At 41.0% G+C, this 17,923-nt stretch overlaps 1 protein-coding gene across 1 annotated transcript in view; it reads left to right on the forward strand.

Annotated features, from left to right (window-relative positions):
* The first annotated feature begins 2,793 nt into the window (after positions 1-2,793).
* The window catches only part of LOC126284663 (uncharacterized), a 30,468-nt gene continuing 15,338 nt past the window's right edge, over positions 2,794-17,923 (forward strand). The window contains exons 1-3 of the mRNA XM_049983766.1: positions 2,794-2,927; positions 8,874-9,092; positions 15,138-15,170. Of these exons, the coding sequence (XP_049839723.1) occupies positions 2,880-2,927; positions 8,874-9,092; positions 15,138-15,170 (300 nt within the window). The 5' untranslated portion in view covers positions 2,794-2,879. The remainder of the gene's footprint in view (positions 2,928-8,873; positions 9,093-15,137; positions 15,171-17,923) is intronic.

A 17,923-nucleotide genomic window follows, 5' to 3' on the forward strand; every position in this document is an offset into this window, starting at 1 on the left:
CATAGCTCCACATAGGTGTCGGCATCTTCTAGAACCTCAGTGACTCCCTTTATGCTCGTCTCACAGCGATCAGCGCAGGAAAAGCTGGTTATTCAGGCACTTGTCAGGTGATCACATTAATGTGATTGGACAGTGTACTGGGTGGTTAATTGATAGTGACCGGGCCAAATATCTCACGAAATAAGCATCAAAAGAAAAAAAACTACAAAGAACGAAACTCCTCTAGTTTTAAGGGGGAAACCTGATGGCGCTATGATTGGCCCTCTGGATGGCGCTGCCATTGGTCAAACGGGTATCAACTGCGTTTTTTAAAAATAGGAACGCCCATTTTTATTACATATTCGTACAGTACCTAAAGAAATATGAATGTTTTAATTGGAACACTTTTTTCGCTTTGTGATAGATGGCTCTGTAATAGTGACAAACGTATAAGTACGTGGTATCACGAAATATTCCGCCAGTGCCGTCGGTATATTACCCGTGTTAAAATGGACCGTTTACCAACTGCGGAAAAGGTCGATATCGTGTTGATATATGGATATGCTGTTCGGCATCCTGGGCATCATCCAACTGTCCGGACCATTCGCCGGATAGTTACGTTATTTAAGGAAACAGGAAGTGTTCAGCCGCATGTGAAACGTCAACCACGACCTGCAACAAATGACGATGCCCAAGTAGGTGTTTTAGCTGCTGTCGTGGCTAATCCGCACATCAGTAGCAGACAAATTGCGCGAGAATCGGGAATCTTAAAAACTTCTGTTTTGAGAATGCTTCATCAACCTCGATTGCACCCGTACCGTATTTCTATGCACCAGCAATTGCATGGCGACGACTTTGAACGTCGTGTACAGTCCTGCCACTGGGCACAAGAGAAATTACGGACGATGACAGATTTTTTGCACGCGTTCTGTTTAGCGACGAAGCGTCATTCACCAACAGCGGTAACGTAAACCGTCTTAATATGCGCTATTCGGCAACGGAAAATCCACGATGGCTGCGACTAATGGAACATCAGCGACCTTGGCGGGTTAATGTATGGTGCGGCATTATGTGAGGAAGGATAATTGGCCCCCATTTTATCGATTGCAATATAAATGGTGCAATGGATGCTGATTTCCTACGTAACGTTCTACCGATGTTACTGCAAGATGTTTCACTGCATGACAGAATGGCAATGTACTTCCAATATGATGGATGTCCGGCACATAGCTCGCGTGCGGTTGAAGCGGTAATGAATAGCATATTTCATGACAGGTGGATTGGTCGCCGAAGCACCATACCGTGTTCACCAGACCTCACGTCCCCGGATTTCTTTCTGTGGGGAAAGTTGAAGGATATTTGACATCGTGATCCACCGACAACGCCTGCCAACATGCGTCTGCGCATTGTCAATGCATGTGCGAACATTATGGAAGGCGAACTACTCGCTGTTGAGAGTAATGTCGTTACAAAATGGTTCAAATGGCTCTGAGCACTATGCGACTTAACTTCTGAGTTCAGCAGTCGCCTAGAACTTAGAACTAATTAAACCTATCTAACCTAAGGACATCATACAGATCCATGCCCGAGGCAGGATTCGAACCTGCGACCGTAGCGGTCGCTCGGCTCCAGACTGTAGCGCCTAGAACCGCAAGGCCACTGCGGCCGGCTGAATGTCGTTACACGTATTGCCAAATGCATTGAGGTTGACGGACATCATTTTGAGCATTTATTGCATGAATGTGGTATTTACAGGTAATCACGCTGTAACAGCATGCTTTCTCAGAAATGATAAGTTCGCAAAGGTACATGTTACACATTGGAACAACCGAAATAAAATGTTCAAACGTTCCTACGTTCTGCATTTTAATTTAAAAAAACCTACCTGTTACCAACTGTTAGTCTAAAATTGTGAGCCATGTGTTTGTGACTATTACAGCGCCATCTATCACAAAGCAATAAATGTGGTCCAACTAAAACATTCATATTTTTTTACGTAGTAAAAATGGGGGTTCCTATTTAAAAAAAAGGCAGTTGACATCCGTTTGAAGTATGGAAGCGTCATCTAGCGGGTCAACCATAGTGCCATCTGGTTTCCCCCTTCAAGCTAGACCAGTTTCGTTCTTTGTAGTTTTTTCGTTTGACGTTCATTTCGTGAGATATTTGGCCCGGTCACGATCAATGGACCACCTGTATACTCATGCATCATTTTCATACGTGGGAATGGCGTTTTCCTGTAAATATACTGAAACTGTTTAAAAAAGAACTCCCATAAGATGAAATATTAATTAATTAATTAAACGTTCTTCACAGGAATAGAAATACTGGAATATCAATTTGATATCATTCGGTCAAGATGTTCATAGTCTAACACTAACCAGCAGCGTATGGCACCTGGACGCCAAATACAGATCATAAGAAGTTTCAGGTGTTAAATCTAAATGAGAGCCTGTTCAGAACCGTTGTGGCCTCTACATTTGCAGTCAAAATACAATGCTCTCAGATCATGAGTCTAGGCTGAAATGCAGTGCAGTGGAAAAAACATGTTTTGTGATTTGTTTTACTACAGTAAACGAAAGAAAAGGAAATTTCTGCCAGTGTCACATAACGACTTGTGCTTACTCGTTGGTGATGGTCCGCAGAGCTGCAGGATTACCGGAGTCCCTACAATGAGGTTCGTCAACAACTCTACACATCTGCTATCTGGTGTGGAATTTTCCTAGAAGTGCTTGACATTAGGACATCTTTATCAAGACCTTGACTGGCAGGAAGCTACAGGTTATATCACAGGTTGGTGCGCAAATCGCTTAAACTGTTCGCAAACAGTTACCCGGGCACGTGCGACACAACATAAAAAGCTCAACCTGTGCCCGGACGGCCACACACGAAGCCTTGTCGAAATGGCGTCAAAACTAGTGTTCCTTGTCGCGCTAGCCGTGTTGTCGCAGGTAAGTGAGAGTCTACAGCGAAAGCACTGCGTATCAGTGTCATGGGAGAAGTTTCGGGGTAAGGAAGCTTGAATACTGTTTCAAACTGAGTGCTTCTTTCTTATTCTTGTTACTGCATCTAGTCGCCATGCCCTTCCGTCATGCTTTCTGGAGGTGCCTCAGTGGCATAATTTTCTGCTCCTCAGTTTGAACTCTTCATGTGACAGTAGAGAAGACAATAAACTATAAGGTGTAAACTTATCTACATATAATACTTACTCTAAAACCGTCAATAATTTTCGATGCCATTGTAAAATATTAAAGATTGTCGATAACTTATTAATTCAAAGTTACCGTATTGATGTTTTTGTGACTATTAGTGAGGTACCTGGACCCAGAGAGGAGTTACGTTGGTGGGCGGGGGAGCGAGGGAGCGGGGGGTGGGGAGGATAAGTATACATCGTCATATAATGGGATATAAGGGAGTAAATGGGGCTGAATGTACCAGGGTTACCGAAGATTAGTGTTGTGTTTGATTGGGCAATTATACAGGGTGTTACAAAAAGGACGGCCAAACTTTCAGGAAACATTCCTCACACACAAATAAAGAAAATATGTTCTGTGGACATGTGTCCGGAAACACTTAATTTCCATGTTAGAGCTCATTTTAGTTTCTTCCACCTACGCTCAATGGGGCATGTTACCATGATTTCATACGGGATACTCTATCTGTGCTGATAGAACATGTGCCTTTACAAGTACGACACAACATGTGGTTCATGCACGATGGAGCTCCTGCACATTTCAGCATCGTAATGCTACCAACACAGACAATGCCACAACCAACAATATGCAGCCCAACGTAAAACAACGACGACAGCAAAAACAGCAACAGCAGCAACAACAACAACAACAACAAGCAATAGAAAGCGCCTGATGAGCAAAACATGCTCGAAACGCGTAGCCGTGTATCAAGTTAAAAAAGAGAAAAATGTGACTAGTGGCAGAACAAAACAAACAATATGCTTCTTTGTTTGTCATATATCCCCAATCTCCTCTATCTGAACAGATCCAATGAATCACGTAATCACTCTATTTCCAAATGTATTAGTCTTCTTTCTGTCCGAACTTTATAGCTGTCCATGATTTCTGATCTGTCGTGGACAAATGAATGAACGATCGCCCTGCAGATCTTGATCTTTACATTGAAGGGCTTATAAGCTAAGAGTGTTGCGCACACTAAAAGAAAAAAGGTCTATCCCCTGCTTGTATCTTCTCGCGCGCACAATAACATTCTTTCTTCTAGGTTAGCTGGTGTTTTCTTTAACAGCTGAAGTCTTAGAATTGGTTCAACATGTACATAAATTTTATTTTGAAAGATGCTATGTGAGATCTTGTTAAGTTTGAAACGAATGATATTTGATGTAAAAATTATCAGCTTAACTGTAACTCGTATACTCTTTCTCGAATTTTAGTAAATTTCGCAATTTTCTTCCTCGTTATGGTAACGGCAAAAGCGTTTTATGACACTGATCGCGTAGGCGTCGTGCTCTCTGAACTGAGGAGGTAACTTTTGTTCACACCCTTTGGTTATATTTACATCTCGAAGTGGGAGTGTTATGTATCATGCGTATTCCTGTAAGAAGTTGATGAATGCGAATATTGTGTTTCTAAGGCATAAAGCAAAGGTCCCGAGTTCGAGTCTCGGTCTGGCACACAATCTTAATCCACCACTAAGTTAAATTGTGTTTCTGTTGATGACGATAGGAGTGGCAAGAAAAGGACTGAAAGCTGTACCTAAACATAGCCTTCTGCTATCGAAGAACGTCTAGGGAACCGCAGAGTTTACGTTTGAATCTGAATGACGCAACACTATCGAAACTGTCTCTTACTCTCAGTCTACTAGTCGCTGGTAAGAGGTTTAGAGTTTAAGCCTGGACGTTCTTGAATAAATTTGTTTATGATGTTTACGCTACCATCTCTCCTCTTACGGCAAAATATTGGTAGTAAAAATAAATTTCTCACAAGTACCACTCGAATATGTTAAATGAAACAACAACAAAAAATGAGTTTCATTCCTTCATCTGGAACCGCATCTTACGAAGTGAAGCGTAATCCATCTGTATTCCGTACTAGTGAAAGTACAGCATGTTAAAATCTTTGTTGCAGTAATGAGGAATGTTAGATGACACTGTTTTAATGGCTTGGACGGTAGAATATGTCATCTGTACTGCCAATGTGAAAGCAAATTTACTTTGGTCTCTGTATGACAGTGGTTCTAATTACAGCCTTTAAGAGTTTAATGTCATTTGAATGAAGTCCAAACGAAGGAAGTTAAACTGGTAAGACAACAAAAAGAATTCACCACCCTTTCCTGTCTCTCACTGAACTCGCCTAACAGTACCGCACAAAAAGAATCTTAGAATCTTTGTATCAAGTCTATTCTACGTAATTTAATACTACGTAAGTAAATGACGAGGTTGGCTTATTGATCAATGTTAAAAACACTGTACATGCTTTTTACAATAATACAAGTATGTCAAAAATAACATCCTGTTTTCACTCGCAAGATTTTATTTTTATACTTTTGTCCAAAGCGATTAGAAACACCGTTTTCAAGAAATTATTCCTCTCCTCGCTTGAGGGTTGCACCGACGTATGTCTACTGTCTATCAGGGAAAAAGTCAGTTTATATGTATTACTTCAGTTTAACTAGACAGGGAGAGAGAGAGAGTGAGAGAGGGACAGAGAGAGAGAGAGAGAGAGAGAGAGAGAGAGAGAGTACACTTAGCGAAATTTGTCACATGTATTAACTTTGGATGTTACTCATACTTTGTTTATTCAGAGTTATTTAGCTGCAAATAAAAGCAGTGCATACAGTTTCCGTCTCGAGACTCTTTTAAAAGCGAAATTTTATTGTCACATGCTTGTCAAACAGTCAGTGAAGTCGATCATTTTAAATGATCAAGATTATGGGTACGTAAAAAGTTTCATGAGAAGTATGAGGTTCAATACCTTGAGCAGAAACTAAATTTCGATATGTTCACCGCATGACAGTATTCTCCTCTGTCTCCGAAACGCGAAAGTTGGTTTCCTTTGTTTCCTTGCCACTCTTTTATCTCCAGTAGTGTACTCTGGAGCAGTCGTTGCGGTGTTTAATCGCGAACTTTGCATAGGCCGTTGTTTAGATGTCTCGAAGTTCCAACTTGTTATCCCTTTATATACACGAGTACACCATCATAGGATCTGTTGTTGGTAATACTGACTCATTCATAATTCGTTCACTGCACTCTAGACCAAAAAACGATTTGCACTTCTTTAAGCTTTGTAAAGAAGGGCGTGACCTGTTCAAGAACTTTCACTTTCAACAGGCCACCGGCAGACCTCAAGAAACTAAGTCATAAAACCCAAGTCTTCAAATCTGAATCGAAAGGTTTCCCTGTGCACACTCATTCTCTGTTATACAGTAATTTTTCAAGTACTTGAGAACTTTTGTACTTTAATGTGTACTTATTCGTGTGCCTTCAAAGAACTTTTGCATGTTTTCTTAATTCTTTAGATCCTTTTGTGTGTACATTGTCTATTTGGCAATTTTAAGCAATATACGGACACAGTACATGGCCAGGTAATTTTAGCTCGCATAATCCCGCAGAATCTAACGAATAAATAAATTCACACTTAAAGTATTCTAATCCCAATTTAAAATTCTTCCGTAAGCCTTAGCGTAGGACCGGGAGACTCAATAAAACTAAAACCGTCTCACAGAACAGACCGATGACCTTTAAGGGCTGTTTTCGTGTCAGAATATAACAAGCAGTCAATTATAGCGATGGATTCCAACCCCGGAAGAGCTGACTATGCTTTGATATGTAAATGCTTTGTTCTTAGATGTGTTCAACGGGTTTCCTTTAATCTAAGAAATGACGTAAAGACCGCATAACACTATTTAGTAGTCGGTATAACCTGCCTTAGCTTGTTATTTTCACCTTCATCCATTCGCTATCCCATCCGAACAACAGCTCTCTCTAAAAGCGCACAATATTTGCTAGAACTGTATACAGGTGACACAAAAATACGATACTTCTGAAATGTGTCGTGATAGACATTTCTAATTAGCGGCACTGTATAACAGGGACGGTTAACTACGACCTCGTTATTTCGTTCTTTCTCCACAAATATGTTTTAAAAAGAGAACAGTATTGTGGAAGTGGCCCGTAGGGAATTGCAAGGTTTTTTCAGTTAAAGTAGCATAGTCGGCTATCCTAAAAACTGTAGGAACATGAATCGCAAACGAAATTGGATCGAAAAAAAGGCGTCAGGATGACGGATAAGGGCATGATCATTAGGCAGAACATCGAGAAACTATCCGTTTTAGTCTTAAAAATAGTGGGGTGAACGTCTTTTGGCACGTTATTCGAGAGACTGGTCGCCGAATAACCCACAGTGATTAAAACTCTCATTCGTATAAAAGACGATTTGTAAAATAATTGAATAAGTGGAATTAACAGTTCCAATTAGCACCCGGAAACAAATGAAGACGATCACAATAGAGTACAGAGAACATCTGGACTCGCTCGATGGCGCATGAGGACCATATTCATCTCACTGACTACGTGACATAAACTGATGGTGTGATGTATGGTTTCGTCACAGTGGCTCATCAGACCAAACTTTATCGAAAATGAGGAGCGGATGAGATGACTTTCACTTCGGGTAATTCCTTTATATGCTGCAGGCTTCTATTACAGCTACAATGAGCGATTTTACGTACCTTCACTACCTCTGGTTCTCACAGGGTTACGGTACATCGTACACACAGGGACGGTTAGTGACGGCCACTCCCCGATTCTCAGATTAATAATCAAGAATTCGTGACATTCTCTAACCTACTGCACCAGTAAACTTTCTCTTCAATTTTCTCCTTATTTCTTGTGGGATGAAATCAAAAGCTCGGCTTGTAATACATGGCCACGGAGAGTTGATGAAATCAAACGATTTCACCTCGACGTTCCCGGTATTCAGTAATGAGGTCCGGAAAAAAATGTTGCATGAATGCATCCGAATAGTAGGATATTATCTACAAAGTGAAATTTTCTAATTGTAATCTCCCCCGTCCTTCTTACTTCCATCTATCGTCCACACTAAAGTTTTTTATGAAGATTTGAGAGGAGTGAAGATTACAATAAACTTTCACGTTTACTTGGCTTGTCATGGCTCCAGCTCGTCTTGTCTAGGAGTCTGATTCTTGAAAATCCCACATTTTGGGTCCTCACGATTGGAATGAAAGTAATAAATTTGAAGATTGTTGTTTCAGAAATTTTGTTTTTACCTAAATATATTTACTCACATTTTAGAATATCATACAGTCTTTTGATTTTTCTCGTTAACAAAGCCGAACTTACATTGTTGGCACAAAAATACAAAATTACGTCCGATTACATCAGAGGCATGCTTACGACTCTCTCTCTCTCTCTCTGCGGAAATAACAATATTCCAAACGGTTTACAATTCTCTTTAACAAATGAATTTCTACTAGCTTTAATTTCGATTATTATTGCATAAATGAATCCAGAAATTAAGGTAGTAAACAGTACAGGATCGCATAATTAGGCTAATAATATAATTTTTAAGTGTGTTACTGTTATCGACAACTACTGTTGAGGAAAAGTAATGCTAAAGGAGGATGTCTCGTTACAAACTAAAGAAGAGTTGTAGTAGTTCATTTTCTGTTACCAAATGTTTACATTGTTTTTTTTTTTTATTTTGCATGTTCCTTAAACCTCTCGTTTAGTTTGTACCACCCAGTTCTTATAATATTATTTTTATATTAACAGTTCAATTTTCTGTGTTTAATCGAACTTAATGTTGCTTCGCAGTCTGCATTTACGGGTCAACTTAAGCTGAAGCGTGTGTTGATCCTCGAGATATGTGGCTAATGGATAGTCCACTGATTGCTCTATGTTGCAGGGTGTCATCGCTGCACCGGCTCCCGAACCGTTGTTTGGTATCGGTGACATCATTGGCGACGTCATCGACACCGTTACTAATATCACATCCGATGTGATCGATGCAGGAGAGACAATTATCGGTGGCATCGGTGACGCTGTTGATGATGTAATCGGAGCTGGAGAATCAATTGTCGGTGGTATCGTGAACGTTACATCTGATGCTCTCGACAACATCCAGGTAAGTCTGAGACGAGTCAGTAGATCGCTGCAACTTCGGAGCTAAACCGTGATGAATCCTCCTCCACTTTCATGGGACAATCATCTACTCTTCTTTCAGTGGAGATTAAAAACACACATTCCGTCTTCAGACTTGTCTATCTCTGAAACTGGCGTATCCTAAATTTGGTGTAGTCTACATCCACATTTCCGTTTGTGAAAATGGTTCACTACGAAAAACATATGTGACTGACATTGAGTTTGCAGAACAGCTTAGTTCCGTGACGGTACACGAAGGGTTAGGTACACAGAACTGTGTATCATCTCAGACCGTTCAGCACGTTGTAATGACATGAAATCAGGCAGGAATTCGTTATGTTGCTTCGGAGTCCGTCTCCGCATAGTTTGTTTGCGGGTCCGCAAAGAATCAATGAAGATAGTGATAGATATGTATTCAACGGACGTGTCGGACAGTCTTGTACATACTTCACTTTTTGACCAGGCGCTGTCATAATGATTTTAGTATTTGGAAATGTCCAATGGGGAGGGGAGATGGGCAGGTGGGGGGGGGGGGGGGATAGGGGGGTAGTAGTACGGCATCTAAGACATCCCTGACGTAACGATTGCAGTTCTGATCCGTCAGTCCATTAGGCCTGATATTTCACTTTGTCTCAAACGGCACATAAGTCACTAACATTTGACACCTGTTCGTCACACCGGCCAACAACGGAGACTAGCAGATTGCAGCCAACGAATACAGTATGCATATTAGGTTAGGCTGATGCTGGAGCTAGGGCTCCGAAAACACTGTATTTTTCCACTCAGAACCCAAGCTGTGTACCCCGAGAGGTTCGTGGTTTGTCGACCATAGAAGGTGACGCATTATTATGCGCGATATTAAGTCCGGTCGTCAGAAGACTGCGTCGGACCGTCGACGCAGACAGGTTCACACTAACTGCGGTGTATATTAGACGCGATAACGTATGGTTATGTGGACGTGATGGCTGTCATCCTAAACTATGCCCACAACTACCGTAGCGTAATGTCCTTTACGAGCCGAAATATCACAGTCTGATAAACACGTTTCCTGCAGAGATGTCATTTTGCTCTGATCGAAATCAGCCGCCTGTTAATGCCACACCTTTTGAGGTGTGCTGGTAATTGTTTTCGCGTTTCCACTTCGTTTGGGTCCTCTTACACGACTGGGCTTGGCGCTACATCAATCCTTCTGGTCACACTAGAAAGGGAGCCGTTTGACGAAGATGTACGCCAGCTCTCTGCTCTCTTAATTCGATATTGCTAGTAAGTTGTTCCACACATACTCCAAGGCTGGATTCATCCGTTTCGTTCTTTCTGTGTGCTGCAGTTTTCAAAATCCATACACGAATAGAGTGTGACACTTACGGTATTCACTGTCATCTGATAAATTGTTTAAGGCATCGGAACAAGGTTTTATTTAAGTCTATGTGCAAAAGAAAGAGTATCTTACTCTATATGTATTGAAATGTTCGTTTTCGTTTTGCATACCAGGATAACGAAACAACTTTTTTCCTTCTTTGATGAATAGAACGATATCCTGTTCGCAGTTGCAGACTAATATGCAGTCAGCCAAAATTTTCTCCCCTCTGCCAGTCTCTTAACCTCTGGGCAGCATTTATACGCAACGCCCTAAATTATTTGTTGTAATAGTACTGATGAGAAGAAAATACAAGCATTTGAAATCTGATGCTACAGAAAAACACTGAAGATTAAATGACTAGATCGAGTAACCAAAGAAGAAGCAATGTAGCGAATTTCGGGGGGGGGGGGATTTATAGCACGGTTGATTAAACGAAGGGATAAGTTGATAGGACAAAGCACGAGGCATCAGGAAATATTTAATTTGGTAATGAAGGGAAGCGCAGAGGGAGGCTGGAATACAAGAATCATGTCCAAGTGGACCTAGTTTCCAGTTATTATGTGGAGATAAGGAGAATGTCACACGGAACAGACTAACATGATTCAAATCTCTGTGCTTCCCTTTCAATGTTCGTCCTCTACAGCTCTCTCGAGTGCCATGTAAGTTGTTACCTTACACACGACCTGGAATCCTGTCCCTTCTTGTAGCTAATGATTTCGACAGATCTCATTCTTTGTCGATTGTGCGGAAAACATTTGCTTTATTTATTAGTCACTTAATTTTGGACACACTTTTGTACAGCCACATAGAAAATAATTCTTTCCTATCCTTGATTCAAAGCATATTTAAAGGATAAGTCCGCAGAACTTTCTTTGCCATATTAAGACATACAGGGGGTGGAGAAAAATATGGAAACACGGGAAACAACACATTACCATGCATAACACGGTGTAGCGAAACGGTTGGCATTCGAAACAGCTTCCAGTTGTCTCGGATTGGATGAACACAGGTCCTGTATGGTTTTCAGGGGAAATTTGGAAATTTGTGATAAGTTCCTATAGAACCAAGCTGCTGAGGTCATCGGTCCCTAGGCTTACAGACTACTTGATCTAACTTAAACTAACTTATGATAAGGACAACACACACACTCATGCCCAAGGGAGGACTCGAACCTCCGACGGGGCAGCAGCGCCAACCGTGGCAAGGCGCTCAAGACCGCAGGGCTACCCTGCGAGGCGATTTTCAGGGGAATCTCATACAACACTTCCTGCAAAATAGTAGCAAGTTCTCGTAACGATGATATAGGTGAATAACGATCAGAGTCCCTTCTCTCGAAAGTAGACTACGAAAGCCCAATATACTAATGATATCTGGCAACTGTGGTGTCCGGGAGAGATGCGAAAATTCATCCTCGTGCTCACAAAACCAGTCCTGGACAATGCCAGTTGTTAGAACAGGCGCCTGTCGTCTTGGAACATAGCATCCAGATTGTGGTCAACTACTGTACCATGAGACTGACCTGATCACCCAAAATGGTCACATAATCCTTGGTAGTAATGTGACTTTGCAGAGAACAATGGGCTGACCATTTGGGTACACAAATCATCACCGAATCCACGCCATGCCTCACTATTGGTAGCAAGCAGACTATCGTAGTCCTAGCTCGGATTACGCCAGATGTAAACTCGGCCATAAGTTGGAAACATTGTGAAACAAGAGTCATTCGACCAAATGGCTTTCTTCTATTGCTCCATAGTCCAGGTTATATGGCTTTAGCAAGACAATGTCTCGTTCCGGGCATGTGCATGATTGACGTGCTGGTACGTAATTCTACCTCGCCCTACTGTTCCCCGGGATGAACTCAGCCTCGTGATGCCAATTGAAGAGCTACTCGACCTAATATTAGCTGCTCCGGGCAATGAAAACCATCATAACGGCCGAGAGAGCGGTGTGCTGACACGCCCCTCCTCATCTGAGAATGACACGGCGGTCGGATGGTCCCGATGGGCTACTTGTGGCCTGAAGACGGAGTGCTACAATTCCCAGACTATGGAGCTCCCTTCGCGTAGCTTTGGTGCTGACAGGGTTCGCGAGTGAGACGTTCAATTCTGCAGAGCGTTGAGCAGTTGTCGTCCTTTTACTTTTCGTCATCATCCTCTTTAATGACCGTCTGTCACTATTGCTCGCAACAGTGACATAGTAGATGATGTTTGTTCGCTTCCCCCGTATGCAGTATAAATCTTCGATACGATGCCTTTTGAAGCACCAAACATTTTGGATGCATTGGTCACGGCCGGCCGATGGGGCCGAGCGGTTCTAGGCGCTTCAGTCTGGAACCGCGCGACCGCTACGGTCGCAGGTTAGAATCCTGCCTCGGGCGTGGATGTGTAGTTCTAAATTCTAGGGGACTGATGACCTCAGATGTTAAGTCCCAAAGTGCTCAGAGCCATTTGAACCATGCTCACGGACGTATCCACCATACTAGCACCAACAATTTACCCATGTTGAAATTCATTTAGGTCCAACATACTGCACTCACAACTACACAGAACACCGTTCTGCCCAAGACTTACACTTATGCCGTATTGAGGACATCGCACAGCTGCCGTCTGTGGTCAGGTACAACAGCGCTACCTGTTGGCTAGCATCGGTATTTATGTTCAAGCACGCATTTCTTGCAATTTTTCCATATTTTTGTTCAACCCCCGTGTACAGCAGCTTTAAAATTCTTGAAGCAGACTTTGGCAGAGCACTGAAAGGCCTAAGTTCCCGCGCGCAGACTCCAGTCGTCAGAACTTATATCCTTGGAACAGCCAGCCGCGACAGAACTGTTCCATCTCGTGCGCAAATGTATCACTCAGGGGAAATACACTGAGATTTCAAGGATAATGTAGTAGTTCCAATTTCAAAGGAAGCAAGTGTTGACAGGTGTGAATATTACCGAACTATAGTTTCATAAGTCATCGTTGGAAAATACTAACACGAATTATTTATAGATGAGTGGAAAGCCGGTAGTAGCCGACTTCGGGGAAAAACAATTTAGATTCCGGGAAAATGTAGGAACATTCGAGGTAGTGCTGACCCTACGACTTCTCTTAGAAGATAGGTTAAGGAAGGTAAACCTATGTTTACGATGTTGTAGACTTAGAGAAGGGTTTTGACAATGCTGACTGGAATACTCTCTTTGAAATATTGAATGTATCAGAGGTAAAATGCAGGGAATGAAAGGCTTTTTACAAGTTGTTAAGAAACCAAACGGCAGTTGTAACAGTCGAGGGGCATGAAAGTGAAGCAGTTGTTCAGAAGGGAGAAAGACAGGGAGTAGCCTATCGCAGATATTATTCAATTTGTGCACTGAGCAAGCAGTGAAGGAAATCAAAGAATAATTTGGAGTAGGAACTAAAGTTCAGCAAGAAGAAATAATAACTTTGAGATATGTCGATGGCGCTGTAAATCTTTCAAAGACGGTAAAGGACTTGGAAGAGCAGTTGAACGGAATGGACGCTGTCTTGAACTGAGGATGTAAGATAAACATTAACAAAAGCAAAAGAAGGGTAATGGAATGCTGTAGAATTAAATGAGGCGATGCTGAGATAATTAGATTAGGAAACGACACACTAAACGTAGTATATGAGTTCCGCTGTTGGGCAGCAAAATAACTTATGATGGAGAAAGTGGAAACGGTATAAAATGTAGACTGGTAACGGCAAGAAAAACATTTCTGAGGAAGAAAAATTTTTTGATATCGAATACGGATTTGTGTGTTATAAAGCTTTATCTGTAGGTTTTGGTTGGAATGTATCCATGTATGGAAGTGATACATAGACGATAAACCGTTAGGCAAGAAGGGAATAGGTGTTTTTGAAATATGGTGCTACAGCAAAATATTGAAGGCTGGGTGGGTAAATTGCGTAACTAATAAGGAGGTAATAGACTTGGGGAGACAGGAAATTTGAGGCACAGCTTTACTAAAAGAAGGAATCGGTTGGTAGGACATATTATGAGATGTGAATATCAAGGTACACCAGTTTTCTAACGTAGGGGAGTGTGTGTGTGTGTGTGTGGGGGGGGGGGGGGGGACGGCTTGGGGAAAGGGTTGAAATCGTAGAGGAAGACCAAGAGATGAGCACAATAATCAAATCTAGAAAGATGTAATTTACAGTAGCTACTCGGAGATGAAGAGGCTTGCACAGGATATACCAGAATGGAGAGCTGCATCAAACTTGTCTTCGGACTGAAGACCACAACATCAGACCTCAGCAGCCGACGAGTGATATCGTATCTGTTGCTTCTTCATGACTTCTGGCCAGTCATGTTCATTCCAGAGGATAATTTTACAACCTGATAAGTATTGATTTAATTCCTAATCCTACAAAATATTTGCAACTTAAAACTTATATTACAGATTCGATAAAAAGAACATTTCGGAAGCAAGTAAATGAAACCACATTGAAAATATCTGAAAGATTACGTAGCAGGATGATGCGGAACACGACGATTTTTTTAACAGATATGTACCATGAAAGGAATGTTAACACGAAAGGAATGTTAATGATATTAGATTTATGGATAAATTTAAAATACGTCAGAATGCTGTCTCTGTTCGTGTATGTGTTCATTATCTTCTGTAACTGCCATATTCATAAGAAACCTTTCTTTTTCTTTCAGGATGGTATCCAGGAAGTGCAGTCTGGAGTTCAGGTAAGAAAGCGAATCACGTTTACAGTTAACAATTTTTAAATATTTGACAAGACTATCATAATAATGACCAGATTCTCTTGACTGTTGTTGATAGTGTGTTAAATTCTATTATTTTTATGATCTGACAATTGTAGTATCATTTATATGCCTCTACCAGCTTTGTAACCATACTCGTTCTCTCCTAACCATGTAGAAGTCGTCAATTCCTAAGTGCATTTAATTCCAACTTTACGAATGGTACGCACATTCTAAGAAATAATTGAGAATAAGCAGTACAATTAGATTTTCAACTGTGTGGTTCATCTTGTTGCTGCCGATAATTCACTGTAACCAGTTGCTGAACGCATTATTTCGGTATCTCAAGTTCTTTGTTAAATTCACAAACATCATGCTGAGCAAATATTTCAGATTCAAGAAGTGAGCATAAATTCCGATTTAATTTTGTAGTTATTACACATTTCTTCTAGCCACAACCCAACCTGTTGCACAGCTCCTACCGCACAGAAAGCAAGTGACCGCTAAAAAGGGCGCGGAAACCACAGATAAACAGTTGCATACGGATTCTTTTCAACATGCTTGAGTAGCGAAATATTTTTGGGTTTTAATATAATAACTGCATAACTTCCGACTAAATATATTGTGTTACAAATTTAAAAATATATGTTACTGTTATGGGAACTTTACAGTGCGATGACCAGAGTGCGATAGAACCACACGTATTTGTAATTTCTGTAACACTTGCTTTTAGAAAATATACATGAACAAATCGAAAGCATACAACTCAAAAATTACACAATTAACATATCGGAACCACGTCGCGAAAATGAGTCAAGTGATCGATAAGCTGTGAAACGAAGCCCTGTTTTCCTGAAAACATTTCAGCCCTCAAGTTAACTGTGAACTACGAGTAAAATCCAGTTGTCAGACTCGGAAATCACCAACCCATTACATCATTTGGAGTCACCAGTACATTTGTTTTTAATTATTGTTCACCAATCTACATGGAGCTCGATCGTTGAGACTGTAGAAATCAAATTACTACGTCCTAAGAAAACTGCCGTCTGCTCAGTTTTCTGAAACATTTTTTGTACCACAATAAATCATGTATAGCAGGGTGACTATAGCTGTTTTGCCTCACTTGTGCGCACGTAAAGTGGTCGAGTGGTCGACCTACGCATCCACGAATAAAAAAGAGGATTTGGTGGGGGGGAGGGGGGAGGGGGGAGGGGGTCAGTGGGGGGGATGGTGGCTGTAAGGGGAGACAGGATGTGCGGAGCAAATACAAGCTCTGTAATATGCGTCACTGAATGTAACCTACTTCTTCTATTATCGTTTCTCAATCAGGGTTGTGGATGGAGGTTTCACAAACTATTTTGTATTGTGGCTCTACAATAGACAATGCTTGTTTGTTCCGTTATTGTACAATAAATCCAGGTATCATTTGCGTTGTACGAATCTTATATTAGTGAAGCTTAGTTTCTTTTTTTCATGTTAGGATACGAATAGCAACTGACACTCGACAAAGCAAAAGTAATGTATTTCTTATACATAGACGAAAAGATCCGGCATGTATTGACTATACTATCACTTAACATTTCGTGGGGCCGATAGCAATAATGAAATATGTGCAGTTTGATGCGGAGCGAGAATATAAATACACCTGTCGAGAAAGCACATTTAAGGGAAATTTTAGGAAACAGATATCTGGCGTCTTTCCTCAACGAGGAGTTAATAATTTTCCAATTAGGTGAGCATTTTGGCTGTCAGAGGTTTCATTGACTGATTCAGTTGGCATATTTTAAACCAACATTTTTGACTTTAATCTTTTGCTTGTCAAGTAGCAATCAGCATCTTTAAGGCTAAAGCTATAATTGTAGGTAATACAGATTGCCAAATCTCTTGAGCGGAGCCTCCTAATCATTAATGCCTCCTAATTGCTCAAGTGGTTTCACTGCTCAACTTTTAAATCGGACTGAAAAGTATAAAATAATTTATTCCATCTCCAAACAGATACCTAACTCCATACAGTCAGTCCTGAAAAGTTGTGACTGCGAATCTTTAATAGCTATCAAAATACTTGTAAGATTCAAAATGAATAACGTGGGGGATACGCAATTTGTAACTGACGCATGAATAATTCACCTTCTTGTTACTATTGATATTGATGCATTAGTAGTTCGCTTCCTTACCGTTGTCTGTTGCATGCGTGCCACATTTATTTTTGTTAAATCTTACAAGCACTTTCATAGCTATTAAAAATTCAAAATCACAAATGTTCTGTGTTTAAGAATGTGTAAGGGGCTGGAAGAAATTATTCTATACTTTTTAGTCCAATTTAAAAGAGTCATATAGAACGATTCATTTTTATTTAAACACGCTGACAGAAGGTAATCCCAACGCCAAAAAATAACTAATGTGGAATAATGAGATTTCGGAATTACATTTGCCTATGTAACATATTTAAGCGATTAACACTGCAAGACGACAGATTAATGTAAGCACGAGATAAGCGATTGTAAATGTGATATGGTGGTACATTAACAACCGATGTAACCGTGAGATAGTTGAAAGCAACCACGCAAACGTGCATGCATTGTGTTGTACAGGTGCCGGATGTCAATGTGTGGCTCCATGGCTGTTGTTGCACTTGGTCGGTAAATACAGGGACGGTTATCGCAGAAGTAACATCCAGCTTCTCGTAGCACTATTACGTGACCTCGTTCAAATGTTGATAATGACATCTTTGGTCCCTT

The sequence above is a fragment of the Schistocerca gregaria genome, chromosome 8, assembly GCF_023897955.1.
Source record: "Schistocerca gregaria isolate iqSchGreg1 chromosome 8, iqSchGreg1.2, whole genome shotgun sequence".
NCBI classification, from domain to species: domain Eukaryota; kingdom Metazoa; phylum Arthropoda; class Insecta; order Orthoptera; family Acrididae; genus Schistocerca; species Schistocerca gregaria.